This window comes from Manihot esculenta, chromosome 17 (assembly GCF_001659605.2).
Source record: "Manihot esculenta cultivar AM560-2 chromosome 17, M.esculenta_v8, whole genome shotgun sequence".
NCBI classification, from domain to species: Eukaryota; Viridiplantae; Streptophyta; class Magnoliopsida; order Malpighiales; family Euphorbiaceae; genus Manihot; species Manihot esculenta.
The window spans coordinates 9,428,494-9,444,839 of NC_035177.2; the positions used below are offsets into that span (position 1 = coordinate 9,428,494).

Consider the following 16,346-nt stretch of genomic DNA (forward strand, 5'->3'; position numbering starts at 1 on the left):
TAATCATAAATGATTTTAAAAAAAGCTCGGAGTTCATACCGGCTGGATAAGTATAGGTGAAAAGCATTGCGAATCAGGTGCATTTTATTGTTCATATAGGTAATGACCCGCACGATGTAGCTGGATAATTTTTTTATTCATTAATTCAAATTAATATTTTATAAAATTTCTTATTTAATTAGATTATAATATTATATTAATAATTAAAATAAAAAAGAACAATATTTATATTGAAAATGAATTCGTTAAATTTTATAATGTAATTAATTTGCAAGGTAAATTAAACAATTAAGTGTGAACATTATATTAAATTTTCAAATGTAGATAACTTGTAAAGCATCTCAAATATGCACATTACATTCTTGAGTTGAATTTTAAATTTATTTTTAACTACAAATTTTAGGCTTCATTTATTTATGAACAATAATTTATATTTAAAAAATATTTTCTATTTTCACATAAAATATTTTTAATAATTTAAGTAAATATTTTTCAATAAAATAAATTATATTTTATTTAATTTTAATTTAAAAAATAAAATATATTAACAAATTTATATAGGAAGATGTCATTAAAATTAAAAAAATATAGAAAATAATTAAATAATTTTAAGAAGAGTAATTTTATATTTTTTATTTCTCAAATTTATTCAAATAAACTTATCATTAAATTAAATTTATGAATCCGTTTTACATTTTTTTAAAAGATTATTTTCTAGATTTTTTATTTTTATTAAGATTTTTATATATAAAATTATTAATATATTTTATATTTTAAATTTAAATTAATAATAAAAATAATTTATTTATTAAAAAATATTTTATATAAAAAATAATTTATAATTTAATTAATATATATGGAAATAATTTCCACAAGTAGACTGGACGTACATAATTAATTCTTTTTTAGATGAATGAGAAAAAAAAAATAGTGCATTATAAAAAGAAATAATAAAGATGAAAATGGGATAAATACAAAAGAAAAACATATAAATGAGTAGCATTAAATTGAAAGTCAAAATAGGAGACAAACAAAAGTAAATACCCTAACAACCCTTGCTGACTGGTGAGGCCTCATCATCGTTTTGTACTGTTCTTTTTTTTTTTTTTTTCATAAATAAATTCTAATAAAGTAGAAATTTAAGGCCTTACCACAAAGCAAGGGTCACATCTTCTTAATTATCATATCTTTATATTAATATTATCACTTCTTCCTTCTTCCATTTCTCCATTAATGCTACTCTTCTTTCTCGCTTCCCCAGATACTGCAGACCTACCCAGTCTTTCTTTTTTATTTAACACAAAAATTTGTGAACAAATTCAGTTATGAAAATTATGGACCGTTGAATGAGAGATCTCACTCAACCATTGATCCAACGATTACCATATACTGAATTTGTGTACACATTTTTGTGTATAATAACCATTTCCACTATTACTACTGCTAATTTATTTGCTATTAATACCCACTTAACTATCATTAACAATTACCCAATATCTCCCTATGCTTTATCCTCAGGTGCAGCATTAGGCTCAGGGCAGGAGGAGGCAGCAGAGGTGCTAAGAGCTGAAGTAATCTGGTGCACTGTGTTGCGCAAGTGGTTATTTATGGCGTTGACACTGGAGAGGTTGAGCTTAGCAGATGGTATTGTACTTGCGAGTATTTGGAGTCCCACTGTGAGTAGACATCCTGGATTTGTAGTACAATTTCCATGTTGAGAAGAATGAGCAGAGTTGCCTTCACTGGGAGTGTTGGTGTTACAAGTGGATTCCACTGGAATTATCACAAACCCTAATGGAAGAATAGGGATACAAGATGGGTCCTCTCCACTCATAGCTAGCTGGATTGAATCCACATTTACAGTGGTGTACACAATCAAGCTTCCAGATTGATCTGTGCAACTCTCTTGCAGCATCAACTCTACGTGTTGGGAAGAGTTGCTTGCAACCTAATGCATCAATGTACAGACACGTACATGTATTACTTGCTAAATTAAGTAGCCAGTATTCCTCAGTATTATAAAGCAAATTGCATTAAGAATAGAGATGTAGCAGCTTGAACATAAGAAAGCTTACATTGATGCGAAGAAGAGAAATGCAGTTTCCTGGATGAGAACCATTGGCTATGTGAGCAACTTCATGTAAAGAATTCCCATTAGAAAGGACATCCAGCTGAAAGACATGATGTATTTGTAGTTTGATATATGAAATCTGAACTTAATAATGTATATAAAATACCAATTGATCGTAATTTACTTGAACCTGAGATCTGCGGCGTTCATCCCTCAAGAGCTCAAAGACTTGGTAATGAGCAAAGGGCAGCCAAGTAGTGGATACTGCACTGAGAATGACACCATTTGGTTGGCCAGGCTCAGTGATTTTCCTAGTCGTAATTCGAACTGCATCATCGCTAGAATCAGATAAAGCTGTCCACGACTGCCCACCGCAAGTGCTTACATTCATAGAAAATGTTCTTATCATTCTTTGTGCCAATCTCATCAAATTCTTTCTTGCTTCTGGAGAAGGTATCACTGTGAATGCAACAAAAACAAAATAATTTTAAAAAACAGAAACACTTTTGGGATCAAATTAATCCACATTTATTATTGGATCAATGAGATAATCATTAATGACTGAATCAATTTGATTCCCATGGTATTAATCCTGCAACTTCAATATAATACATCTCCTCACGTCCAAATTTTTTTTTTTCAGTGTATGATATATTTATGGGAGGCCCCGACATGAGATGGGCGGTTTTGATAGTAGGTTAAATTTGAGACGGGTTCATCTCACTCCAAAAATTAGTTCAAGAGGAGAAGTGTCTATTGTGCATATAAGGGACACGTTATTCCTTTCTAGACTACCGTAAAATTCAATAATAATTTTTAAGATGTAAAAGTGGAGATATTTTTATTTTGAGTCTTTTCATTTAGAGACTTTATTTTTGTGGTGATAAAGTAAAGAAAAGTTATATTGTATTACCGCTATTTTATTTTTATGAGTCTAATGAATTTAAATAATAATAATAATAATAAAAGAAGTGAAATAAATGGAAACAGAAATGGTATAAAATTTAAGCACCTCCTAGGTCTGAGATATTTCTGGCCATGAGACTGGCAACCCTCTCGCATTGTCGTTGTAATACTCCTAACCAGCGTTGAGCACCAAATGCCATCCCACTACACACAAATTGGCTAAATATCTGATGCACAGGCTTCTCTTCAATCTCTGCATGTTCTACCCAAGTAACCTTTGTGGAGAACTATCTCATCAGCATTGTGGTCTCAAAGATTAAACCCCACCAAGAATGGAGTGTAGAGAGTAAAAAGGAAGATTATTTTACTTACCCTTGAGTACCCATTGGGCATATCCTGAATAACACAGCCAGAAGGCCTTCTCCTGTACAAAGGAAAACAAGGTTCAATATTGTCATGGAAACCATCAATGGGAAAATCAACAATTGCCCAAGTTCCTTCTTCGACATTTTGTTGGCAGTAGCGGAGAAAATATGTCTCCCTAGTTGGCACTAATGGGGAAAGAACTTGCAGTTCTGCATACATCTGAACAAAGAGCAAGTAAATAATCACGTAAACTAACAGAAAAGCAAAAGCAAATTAATTTTGATAGATTTAATGATAGCAAAGTTTTCAATATAGTTCAGTACTTTGAAGATAGTGCTAAAAGGACTGTCAGAGGCTTACCAAGTGAAGAGAACCACTAGCACCAGAAACACCTGAGATTACTATTTGAACAGTTTTTGCTCTAGCAATAATGGAAGGAAACAGCTCCATCCATTTATTCTGGCAAAGCATACAGAAGAAGTAGAAGAAGAAGAAATTAGCCTAATTTAGCTTCGTATTTGAGTAAAAAACAATAAAATATTCTCCCCTTCGTATTTATTTTCTCAACCAAACATCAATTAAATAAAAACTATTCTTATTTTCCAATGAAATTTTCCTTCCTCCTTTATTTTCTCAACATCCAAACAGAGTATAAGGTACTTACTGCATCAAGGAAGGCATCAACCAAGGTGATGCTATTCATTATAACCACAGCAGTATCGCGAGTAGCTTCATTCCTTAAATCATTTGAATGCTGCTTAAGATTCAAAGGCCAAGGAAACATCTTTGCGTGCTCTTCAAAATTAAGAACTTCCTTTCCATTCTCACTGTTTCTGATCCAAAGAGGTTCGGTTGCTTGGCACATCTTCACGAGTTCATCTATGGATGACATTGCAAGCTCCATTGCAAGAGTTTTTTCTTCTTCCATCAACACAAGATCCTCCTCAGCAAAAGAAGAAGTTCCCGGAAACATAACCATAGGCATCATCTCAGTGCAAGAACCCAAGGAGTCTGAGAATTGTCTTGAATACATGTTCATGTCCAAGTCCAAGGAAGGTGGAACAAGGGTAGAAGCAGGCTGCACTGACTGAAATGGCCGTCCAGTGTAGCGTGAAGCAATGCAACATACACGTTCTAACTGCGCAAGATTTTAACTGCTACTTGAGGATTTCATTGGGTTTAATATTGCTATGATATGCATAAACATATAGTAAATTTTAATAAAAGTAAAAAATTAATACTTAAATTTATAAGTATCAAATTTTAATATATCTCATGAAATGAACAACAGAAATTACCTCATCTCTAAGGCGTGCATTTTCCATTCGAAGCTCATCAAAGGAAATTCCACCAATCATGGCTGGGCCTCCACAGCTGGGGCAGATTAGATTGCGTAATTCTGCTTGTAACCGGTAATTATCATTCTTCAAGGACTCGTTATCTGTCCTGAGTATAATATTCTCCGATCTATCTTGCTGTGCCTATATTACATTACGATCCAAGGAAACAGAAGACTAATAATCTAGGCTTATGGAGAGTTTATTATCAAATATAACCCTTAAGAAAGACCCACATAGCATTAAATTTGAAATTTGTGAACCATATTGAAGCACATGGGCAGGTAAGGGTTTAGATTACCTACCCCACTGGGTTATTAATGGGTACAGACTTCATATGTAGATGTAAGACTAGAAGCAAGAGACCAGTGAACCCAAACTATAAATGCGATTCATTGCTACGATGCTCATGATGATGGCATGGTAAAAACGTTATAATGGACGCGTTTCTTGGGATTCACAGTTACCGTGTGTAAGCTGAACGGCTTTCATTAAGAGTTGGGACTTTTTAGGGTTAGCGTGAGAGAGAGAGAGAGAGAGTAGTTCACCTTCATTTGAGTACGGCGATTTTGGAACCAAAACTTAACTTGGCGTGGTTTTAAACCAAGTTCTTGGCTGAGTTTCATCCTTTGTTTGTCATCTGGGTGTGGACATTCCTTAAACAAGCTGCAAAACAAGCTTTCTTTTTATATCACATGATATAAATGGTGATCTGTTGTAATAAAAAATAAAAATAAAAAGAAAAATATATTTGTATGTGATATGGATATGTTTAAAAGAGCGAGGATAACAAGTGATGAATTTGCTCAAAGCAGAGATATAGAAAGAAATTATTTAATAAAGAAAACTCATAAATATGAGAAATATATTTTTTAAAAAAAAAAAAAAGAAAGAAGAGAAGAGAAGATAGACATACGTTTCCATTTCTTGGATCTGGCGAGCAGTGTGCCTATGGTAACGCTTCTTCTTTGGTGGCTGTTCGGTGCTGATATCTTGCTCATTCCCTGACTTCTCTTCAACTTGTCCACTTCCAGACCCACTCTCCATCTCTTCCTTTTCCCGCATCATTAACCCACTTTCTTCTTTCTAAACAAATCACAGAATATCTGTCATTTTCTTCCAGTAAAAAAAGAAATTAAAAAAGCACAAGAAGAAAAGGTAGTTTAGACTACACTTACAGGGATGATGGATGGGAAAGAATGGAAGGGCATGTTTGGTATGAACTCGAAGTTAGGGTTTCCCATGCCAGTGGAGAAAAGGTTTTCTGAAGAGACCACATTCGCTCCCATTCCCATATTTGACAAAACTTGGCAATCTCCATACATGTTTGTTTCCTTCTTCGCTATATATATATATATAAGCTAATTAGTAAAAGAAGCTTACCCAAATACCCTGGTTTCCTTTTATTTTATTTTATTTTTTACCAGCTAAGGGTGAATGCTGTTTGTCTCGTCTCTAAAACCTAACCGTGCTGCGTCTCTGCCATTACACTCAACAAGAAGAGAGAATACATATATAAGAGATTAATAAAGAAAATATAAAATGGGTTCAATGGAATCCAAATATACAGCTGATGAACATCATTGAAATTTCAAAGACTAAGAGAAAAATTGAAAGAAAATGAAGGGTTTAACTGTGAAACTGTCAAGAAGAAGAGGAGAAACAAATTGCCAAAAAGAACTATTTACATATCAAAGCACATATAAATTTGAAGGGTAGAGAGATTAGTAAACTACCAACAATATTACGTGGGCTGTTATTTGGAATTTCAGAATTAAGTTCTTGGAGAAAGAGAAAGAGGAGAAGAATATCTCTCTGCTAGTCTGCTTTCTGATTCCCAGAAGCCCACTCTTCCCTTCCCTTCCCTTCCCTCCTCTTCTCTTCTCTTCTCTTCTCTTCAACCACCTCTCTCACTCTCTCTCACTCTAGTTCTCTTTATAAGGTTGCTTAAATCTTTCTTTCATCTTTTTTTTTTTTTTTCTCTCTCTCTCACTCTCTCTCTAAGATGACCTGTATGTGTCATAAATTGGTAATTTATGGATTTCACCGTACAAGGGCTAAAATTGGTAATTCGAAATTTAAGTCTTGAGAGAAACTGATCAAATGCCAATTACCGGGGTTACTGTTCTTGTACACGTGGCAGTTTCTTAATTGCCTTCAATGTGTTTCCCGATACCAAAAATACAAAAGTCAAACCTTACCTTCTTTACAAAAAGAAAATTATCCTGATTCAGCATGTCCGTTTGGGAGATGTTTAGGATTTTGGAGGTTTTTTTTGTCTTTTAAGAGTTGAAAAAGAACATAATTAACATTTTAGGTCTTAGCAAAAATTATTTGCCAAAAGGGATTTGGCACTTGCGCGATTAGCGTTAGGTTTAAATATTTATTTATTTATTTTTAAATTATATATTTTAATAAATAATTTTTTTAGTAATTTACTTTGACAAAATTTAAATATTATTTTTTATTAAATTTTCAGTAATAAATTAATTTTTAAATTTAATTTTTATTTAATAAAATAATTCTTCCATTAATAAAAAGTTTAAATTTCTGTTAGTAATTTATTTTTATTATTTTTTTAATAATAAAAATTTAAAAATTACTATTTTAATTTTTGAAAATCGGTGAATTTATGAATTTTGTCTATTATTTTTTTACTTGTTATTATAGTGAATAATTTTAATTTTTCTTAAAAATTAATTATATTATGTAAGTATAAAAATGACAAATTTAAAAATTAAATATTAACTTTTATACTTAATTAAAATTTAAAAGTTAATTTTTATGTTTAGAAATTAGTCTAAATTAATTTTTATGTTTAGAAATTAGTCTAAATTAATTTTTATACGTATAAAATTTTTTATATATTTAACTAAAATTAAATTTTTTTTATACTTACTTATTATATAGAATGTGTCTAAATTGATTTTTATAAGTATACTTATAGAATATCAATTTTATATTTTAAAAATTAAAATTACTTATAACGATAATAAATGAAAAAATAGTAATGGATAAAAGCTATAAATTCATCAATTTTTAAAAATTAAAATAATAATCTCTTAATTTTTTATTACTAAAATAATAAAAAAATAATTTTTTATTAAAAAAATATTTCACTTAAAAGGATATTTTGATTATTAAAAACCATACATTTTTAGTGAATGCTCAACTACAGCAATTTCTACCTTTTTTAAGGATTATTTTGTTAGATAAAAATTAAATTTTATCAAAATTTGCGAAGATACATATAAATTACTTTTTTTTAATATATTTTAAAATTTTATTTTTATTTTTTCCATTTCTCCCTAATTCATTTTTTCAAGTTATTAATTCTCTTCTAACTTTCTATTCACCTATAAGTTAAATATTTATAATAAAAAATAAAAATCAAAATAATTATATAATCAAATTTAATTAAATAAATTAATATTAATAGTAACAATAATTAAATTCAATTTTACAAAATTAAAAATAAAAAAAATTAAAATAACAATGTATTATGAATGACCTCATCGAACACCATGTAAATTGTAAGACTCTTATCAATAAGACAAAAAAATGTAGGGCCACCTATTAAAAAAAAATTAAATCCTCTTTTTTCCGTGGATCAGGAAGAATAAGAGTTTCCTCTCCTTTGCTAGTTATCAAAAAAAAAAAAAAAAATCATAATTCCTCATTTCTTTTCCTATCTCCTATTTTAATCCTTCGATCAAAACTAAATCTCCAAATCAATTTTTATTTTAATTTATTTTTCATAAAAAATTCTAACCTAAAACCCATTTTCCTATCTCTTAAATATCAGGCTTAATAGATAAATTTCTCTTATTTTCTTTATAAATTTCTTAAATTTTATATATTTTCTTAGTAGATTACATGTGATTTTTTATGATTCGAAATTATAGAGAGTTAAATATTAATTTATAAGTTGATTATTCTTTGTTTGAAGGTTTTGTTCAATGAATTATGTTTGTTATAATAGATTCCTAATTATTATTATAAGTGGAAGAAAATATTAAATGGAGGATTTCACCATGTATTAGGGATTTGAGGTTTATTTTCTTAAATAATTATTATATTGTTTGCACTAAAAGTACATATTAAGTAATTCTGAATCCATGATAATTATTGGGTTATATATTAATATTGAAAATTTTGAAATTTAATATCGAAAGAAAAGTTAAATGGGTGTATTGAAGGAAACAAAATATATATTAGAATGGAAGAGTAGAGATAAATAGAGAATGGTGGAATTGTTTTATAAATATATAGTTGAAGGTCCTAAATGGGCATTTTGAATTATTTGTGATGAATATTGAGTGTTGATGAGTTATTTGAGCTTGTGAAAATTTGAGGAAAAATCTAGTTTATGTCAGAATGCTGTAGAAATTTTATTAGAATATTCAGAAATTAATCATGCATTTCACATTCTACATTTACATTCTAAGATTTAAATTTCTTTTTTTAATGTTTTATATTTTCTATAATTCTAGGAGAAAATCTTACTCTAGCTCTAGATCGTAGGAGTGCTCCAGCTATCTAGACTTTGTTCTGTTTTTAGTACAAGTGAGTGGACAAATTTATAATATTGGTGTCTTTATTTAAATGTATATCTATATGTGATATTTTATTGTAGAAAGATGAAAATAGATAATAGTAAATTTATGCTTTTCAAATAAATGAAAACTATACTCTATATATGCATCACTTAGATAGCACCTTGATAACAGATGATTCATTCTCAATTCAGCTTATATTTATACTGTCTTTGGAACAGCGCTTAATATACATATCGCCTTTTGAGCATATATTGGGTGGTCGCCTTTTTGGATAGCTCTGCACTTGTGTATGACATATAATTTTATTTGCTTTTGAACTAATATTGTCATTATAGAGTCTAAGATGCCAATATTGCTCTCAGGTTACCAATATTTTTATTTATTACACTTGAGATGCCATCATTATCTACAAGAGGCATGTTATGAGTATATCGAACCCTTTATGAATTTTTATATTATTGAATAAATGATTTTAGCATATTGTATTTCAGCTTGATAGTATTATTTAAAATGATTATATTTATTCAGCTGACTTATTTTAGTATATTATATAGTATTACTAAGTACCAAAATTTTATCTATTCCCCTTTTGTTATTTGTTTATCCGCTCATTGAATAGTCATACTCACCCCTCATATTTTAATATTTCATATTCTTGTTAGAGATCCAGTCTAACCGTTTTATTTTTGAGCTTGTCCTTGTATTCACTTTATCAGTTGCATAGTTTAGTGGAGGTCGAGCCAACTAAAATTCATTTTATAAACTTTAATTATTATTGGGATAAATGCATATGCATCTATACTTTTCTAGGCTGCTAGAATATTATTAGAGCAATAAATGCCTCACATAAAGGATAGGAATATATTTATGAAAATTTGATATATATCTATATATATCTTCTAAAATTCAATAGATTATCATGCTAATTACCATATATTTTTAGGAAAAACTCTGTCAGTCTATCCTGTCATATTCCTCTCTATAGGTTAGAGACTTGGTGTGACATTTAATAGTATCAGAGCAAAGGTTTGTACATTCTGTAGGCCTTTCTTGTGTCGACGTCTTTTATCATATCTTGATATCTCTTTCTCATCTTTATTTATAGGACAATGTCGCCAAAAGTAGGTGGTAGAGCCTATGGTGCCAACTAAAGTCACGTTATTCATAGAGTTAGACTAGCTAATATTGGCTGACCTCATAGGGATCATGCATTTGCATCTCCATCTTCTGAAAGGGTGATAGATCATGTTTTACTGGAGAGCAAGGATGAGAATAAAGATTCTGCTTCTCATGGTAATATATCAAGGGCACATCTAGCTGCACCACCACCACCTCCTCCAAAACCTCCTATTGCACCTGTAGCTGCACCTCTTGTAACATTCAGCTGTCTGCTTGTGAGACATCCCACATCAACAGAGTGCAGAAATTAAAATTGTATATAATAGCTAGCACAAAACTAGTAAATAACTTGGGTTAGTGGAAAGTGGGTCCAAAAGTTATTTGGGTTAGTTTGGGTTGGGCTGTTTCAATTGGGATCAGAGCCACCCTAGGTCAGAAAATTTGTACAGAGCTAGTAGGACTGCGAGGAAAGGGCTACCCATGTGAGATGAGGTGGAGCCGCCCGAGGTACTAACGAACCACAATACCCAAGGGACATCCCATATTGGCAAACTACGGAAAATTAAAATTGTATATAATAGCTAGCACAAAACTACTAAATAACTTAGATTAACCATTTTGGGCCAAGTATAAAATGGATCCAAAAGTTATTTGGATAAGTTTGGGCTGGGCTGTTTCACCTCTTGTTCCACCTGCAACACCAGCAGTTCCTTTTTAGTTAAATACGGATCTTGGTGTTTTTGTAGTGCAAGTAGTCTCAGCAGCTTTCACCACCAAGCATAGGGATCTATGGGAGGTAGTAGATCGTGCTAGACATTTGGGAGCATATGATTTTAAAAGCTCTTCATATGTTGGTGTTGCAGATAAATGGTTGAAGAGAGTGATTAAAGTGTTCGAATTTATGAAGTTAACTAATGTTGACAAGATGGGTAATGTACATGGATTGCTTCAAGGCAGAGCTAATAGCTGGTTTGATGGGATACATCGTAGGTATGAAATTGGTGTTACTTGGGATCAGTTTGTGCACGAATTTCCAAGAGTATTTATTAGAGAGCTATAGGAACTGAAAGTAAGATTCCTTTTTCAAGTTGTTTCAGGAAAGTATTTCAGTGAGGGAATATATCGACAAGTTCGAAGACCTTTACTGCTTTGTTTCAAACATCCTACCTTCTAAAGAAGCAAAGTGTGATAGATTCAATTAAGGCTTACATGTTAGCATTAGGTCATCTATGACCTGGTTTAGAGGTCATAATTTCAGAGAGATGGTTGAAGCAGCTTTGAATATTGAGAAAGTCAAGTAAGAAGAGAAGATAAGTCGAAAGCATGGGCAAAGTGCTTCACAAGGGTTTAGAGGGAGACAAGCTAAGAGAGGGGGCAGTTCATCACAGTCTAAATCTGATTATAGTGGCACTGGCAGAAGTTCATACATAAGCACGGAGCAAGCATAAAGCAACACTCTACTCAACCCCAAGCTAGTTAGGGTTCCATAGCACAGTCAACATATAGTTCCTTTGGCACACACAGGCAGAGACAAGGACAAGGTTATAATTTTAGATTTGAGCAAAAAAAGAGACACTTTCCTCATTATGCTACAAATGGCAAGTACCATGATGGGGCGTGTAGAATGTTTGATAAGGGATGTTTTGAGTGTGGTGCAATGGAACACATCATTAGTTGAAGATCAAGGAGTCAGATACACCTAAGACAATGTTTAGAAATTGTTATGGGCATTATGAGTTTCTTGTTATGCCTTTCGGGTTAACCAATCCACTTGCAGCCTTTATGGATCTCATAAATAGGGTGTTCAAACCCTTCCAGGTTAGTTTTATTATTTTTTTATTAACGATACTTTAGTGTACTCTCCTAGCAAGAAATGTAACACCCGGCTAAACTCCGGCATCGGAATTTCCACTTTCCGATGCTGAAATCTTTAGAAGGGTAAAATAAGGTTTTCATAAATGTTTGTTTTTGAATTTTTTGAAAATCTTATTAAAAGAAAGAGAGAAAAAAAGGGTGTTTGAGGAATCACAAGGTTCGGCACCGAACGTGGTTTCCTTAGCCACCTATAAAAGGCCTCCAGTCCGAAAATCAAGAGAATTTTTCTCCATCTTCGGGCAGAGGTAAGCTCATGTCCTATTCTTGCTTTTTTTGCCTCAATCTCTTGGAGGATTCATAAGTTTAACATTGGTTTTGAAGTTGGAGTTCGAATCTGGGGGTTTTAAACCGTGGAGACCTTATGAGAGTCATTTTTCCCTCTTCTACAAGCTTTGATTGATGTGTTTCCCATGTCCTTCAAGAGGTAAGTTCAATCTTTGCTTTCCTTCGGTTTTCTGAGAATTTCCAGCAAGTTTTTAAAGGGGTTTAAGGAATGGTTGATGCATGAATGTGTTTATCCTAAGGTTTTAAGGTTTGAGTCTATTTGTGTTGATGTATGCTTTCTTTTGTGCGTTGCTTTTGTTGCATATTGGGTTAGAGCCAATTTTTGAGGTCTCCTAGGTATGTTAAATAGATGTGGTTGCTGTTAAACCCTTTGCATGTGTGTTTTGAGGTACTTTGGGAAGCTGAATGTTAGGGCAGAATCAGGTTTTGCCCTGCTAGAGAACCCAGGTTCGGTCGCCAAACCTGCTTGTGGAGGCAGCCTTTTGGCCACCTAACATACTCCTGAAAGTTCAAACTTTCGAATCTGTGAGGGACCTTCGGCCGCCGAAAGTCTCCTTCCCAGTTTTTCCCTGCTTGTTTTCTATGTATGTTCTGGTATGCTGTTAGGGATTCTTGGGGAGTGCTTAGAGTTTTGTAAAAGTTATGTTTGGTCTCTCATCTGAGTCTATCTGTGTAGGATCCAACTTGGGAGACTGTAGAGGTTTGTAGTGAGATAATTGCGTCAGTCTTAAACGAGCATCAGCCAGATATGAGTAGAACTGAACTAATCTATTATTTTAAAGTAATCAACCTTTTAAGCATGCTCATGCATCACGAATGCCATGTATATGTATTAGGTTGTTTGTATTAGAATTCACGAATATGATGCATTGCATAATTTACTGTTGTTGTAGATGGATGTTGAATGACACACTAGCCCTAGAGTATGATATGTTATAATGTATACGGAAGTCCAGGTCGAGACCCATTCTATGCCCTTGGCAATATGTAAGAGAAAGTCCAGGTCGAGACCCATTCTATGCCCCTGGCATTATGGATATGTTATGATATGTTTAAGAGGAAGTCTCGAGGAGCACCCGTCGTGGGCCGGGCACTATTGAAATTTGTAGAGGGTTACTAGTGACAAATCCATCTTGATGTGAATTGTTTGTGTTGTGACGCATTTCATTCAATCATATAATTGTTGAACTGTTTTTATGTTTTGCTCACTAGGCTCTTGTAGCTTATCCCTTTCCCTTAATCCCAGGTTTGCAGGATCAGAGCTAGCTCAGGGGAAGTCGGCTGAGTTGCTGGTATAGTCTTTTGTAATAGTATAGATGTGGACATGTATTATTTTATGGTTGTAGAATTATGCTTTGCCCTAGTGTTTGTCCTTGTAATCTCTGCTTACATGATCCTTATGTAAAAGTTTTAGTTATGAGTTATGTTTGAACTAAGCTTGAGGCACGTGATATTTACCATACTGGAACATTTGATGAGGGCTCTAGTATAGGTTTTATGTTTTCAGTTTTGATACATGCACAGGTCGAGCTTTGGTTCATGGAATGGTTATGTTTATGTTATCGTGTGATCATGTATGGGATTTTATCAGGTGTATCAGAATGTATAGTAGGCTTGCTACGGGTTCCGGCGACCTTAAGTCGATCTGAACCCTAGCGTTGATAGCAGTCCGGTTCTCAAGTTGTTACAGAGTGGTATCAAAGCCCTAGGTTCATATGGTCGGACCTAGAGTTTTGGGCTCATAGATGTTATAGAGGGCAAGCACCTTAGGAAAAATCATGTCCACTAGGATAGGATGTAGAGTCTTGTCTTGATGAATGAATATATGATGTGTAATGCCATGATTGTATGCATTTGCATTTTTGTTATGTTATGTATGATGAGGGTTTATGTATATCCACATGAACCATATGATGCTAATGTCTATGTGATGAATGTTTTTTTTTCAGAAGACAGGATGTGAGGCTCACGTCGATCTGCATGGTTGACTGGAGTTCCACCTGAAAATGAGGGTATGAATGCCCTCCCCCTATCGCTCCGTCAAGAGCATGGTCAAGTAGGACTAACAGGGGTGAAACGTCAAGAGACCCTAGAAGGTCTTTTGATGTAAACAGAAGAAGAACAGATCCGGGAAGAATGTCTACAAATGTCAGGGAAACAGTGGGGGACGATCAGAGGAGAGATGGAAGTTTGGGTGTGAGTTTTGAAGGAGAGGGTATGGGAGAATCTGAAGGAGGCACCCAGGCCTCAGGATCTGCCTATCCACCTCAGTACCAACCTTACCCACAGGGACTCGGGTATTCGACGGGAGGCACATTGGATCACTCTAGCTACCACCCATACCCCTCACACATGCCCTATCCTCCCTACTACCCGCCATATCCACCTTATCCCATGTTTTCACCTCCACCCTTTTATCAGAATCCAGCAAACCCTAACCCAAGGAGTGCTACACCACCTCCTCCCCCACCATCAGAACCAGTAATTCCTGAAGCTCAACCATCCAAACCTAACCTATCAGCAGGGAGCAAGGTTAAGATGACAGATTAACTTTAAGTTGGATGCTCCTAAGTATAAAGAGGGGGATGACCCGTTCGAGTACATTGAAGCAGTGAAAATGATAGCTGATGAGCTAGGGGCCAGTGACAGCAGAGCCATTCAGATGGCGGGGTTCACTCTAAAGTGCAAGAAGGCAAAGGAGTGGTTCAAGAATTATGTGGATCCGAAACTGGACGGCTTATCTTGAGAACAGTTTGCAAATGAATTTGCAGGATGGGCCTTTCTAAACAATTCGAGGGAGCTCTTCTCCTTCGTTAATTATTTAGGGTGCTATCTCGGATATTGGAGAGCTCTCAAAGTCTTCTCTAACATTTCCTTTTCTTAAATTTGAAGAGAAGAAAATAATGCTGCTCACCTTTTAATTAAACATTTTTTTGGGGACTCATCCTTTAGGCTTAATCCAGCTCTTCAGGACTTTATTTTATATATGGATGTAACATAATTTAATATTATCAATATTTTTATACTTAGTTAAAATAATTTATTAAGTTATTTTATAATTTATATTAATGACTCAAAGGATCCGAACTATCTTTCACCATCAATTCCAATCTCTTCATAATGTACTTTGCTGGGGTGCATTCTCTTATTGATGATTTCCTAGCTTCAAAGGATCCCTTACTTCATCTCATATCTATGGCTTCAAGGAATCCAAATTGGTTGCCTTCGCCTATGGACTCCCTTAAAATTAATTTTGACGCTGCAATGGACAAAGACAATTATTGTGAAGCTATGTTATAGCTCGAGACTTCTCTAAAGCCATTATGGAATGGAAATATTCTTTCTGACCCTCTTATGCTTAATTAAAAGCTTAGCTCGTAGAGAGTAAACTCTTCTTGCATAATCTCTAGAGTTGTCCACAATGCTGGTAGAAGGTATTCTACTATAGTCATCAACTCGGTCAATGGCTCTTCTCCTTCATTAATTATTTAGGGTGCTATCTCGGATATTGGAGAGCTCTCAAAGTCTTCTAAAAGTTTTTAGTCCATACATTATGTTTTATCAAACTTGGTTGCATGTAATTGATGTTTGTATCGGAGCATTTGATGAGAGCTCCCAATGCATATCTATACTTTAAAGTTTTACATGTCAAGTTTGATCTATGATGATATTTTTATGCTTATGTTGAGATCATGTTACAATTTTATCAAGTATATAGGTTACTCTTCCTATAATTTATTGTGATCTTAAGTTGATCTAAACCCTAGCCTCAATAGCAGTCCCAAATTGACGGTTGTTACATCACCTATATGCATCGGCTTCTTCAAT

The 16,346-nt window shown here is 33.4% G+C and overlaps 1 protein-coding gene across 5 annotated transcripts; it reads right to left on the reverse strand.

The window, feature by feature from the left end:
• Nucleotides 1-972: 972 nt before the first annotated feature.
• On the reverse strand, nt 973-6,609 carry LOC110604603 (homeobox-leucine zipper protein HDG5). 5 transcript variants are annotated; one of them, XM_021742845.2, is made up of 13 exons: nt 6,417-6,609; nt 6,105-6,159; nt 5,859-6,022; nt 5,597-5,766; nt 5,229-5,346; nt 4,642-4,824; nt 4,008-4,481; nt 3,704-3,802; nt 3,350-3,562; nt 3,084-3,252; nt 2,262-2,530; nt 2,076-2,171; nt 973-1,948 (listed from the first exon to the last, which is right to left on the reverse strand). In XM_021742845.2, exons 3-13 carry the CDS (start codon nt 6,003-6,005, stop codon nt 1,502-1,504), a joined length of 2,385 nt encoding a protein of 794 aa, XP_021598537.1. In that variant the 5' UTR covers nt 6,006-6,022; nt 6,105-6,159; nt 6,417-6,609; the 3' UTR covers nt 973-1,501. The 5 variants fall into 5 exon arrangements, with proteins under 5 accessions (XP_021598537.1, XP_021598535.1, XP_021598536.1 ...); XM_021742843.2 differs by having other exon boundaries at nt 2,256-2,530; nt 6,417-6,604; XM_021742844.2 differs by having other exon boundaries at nt 2,256-2,530; nt 6,105-6,170; nt 6,417-6,604.
• Nucleotides 6,610-16,346: the final 9,737 nt, after the last annotated feature.

Excerpts from the sequence above, each read along its gene's own strand:
- LOC110604603 (XM_043952254.1), bottom strand. The coding sequence starts at position 6,005 with ATGTATGGAGATTGCCAAGTTTTGTCAAATATGGGAATGGGAGCGAAT. Across the intron at positions 4,482-4,641 it reads ATGCACGCCTTAGAGATGAG|TTAGAACGTGTATGTTGCAT; the intron begins GTAATTTCTGTT and ends AATCTTGCGCAG. Across the intron at positions 2,531-3,083 it reads AAATATCTCAGACCTAGGAG|TGATACCTTCTCCAGAAGCA; the intron begins GTGCTTAAATTT and ends TTGCATTCACAG.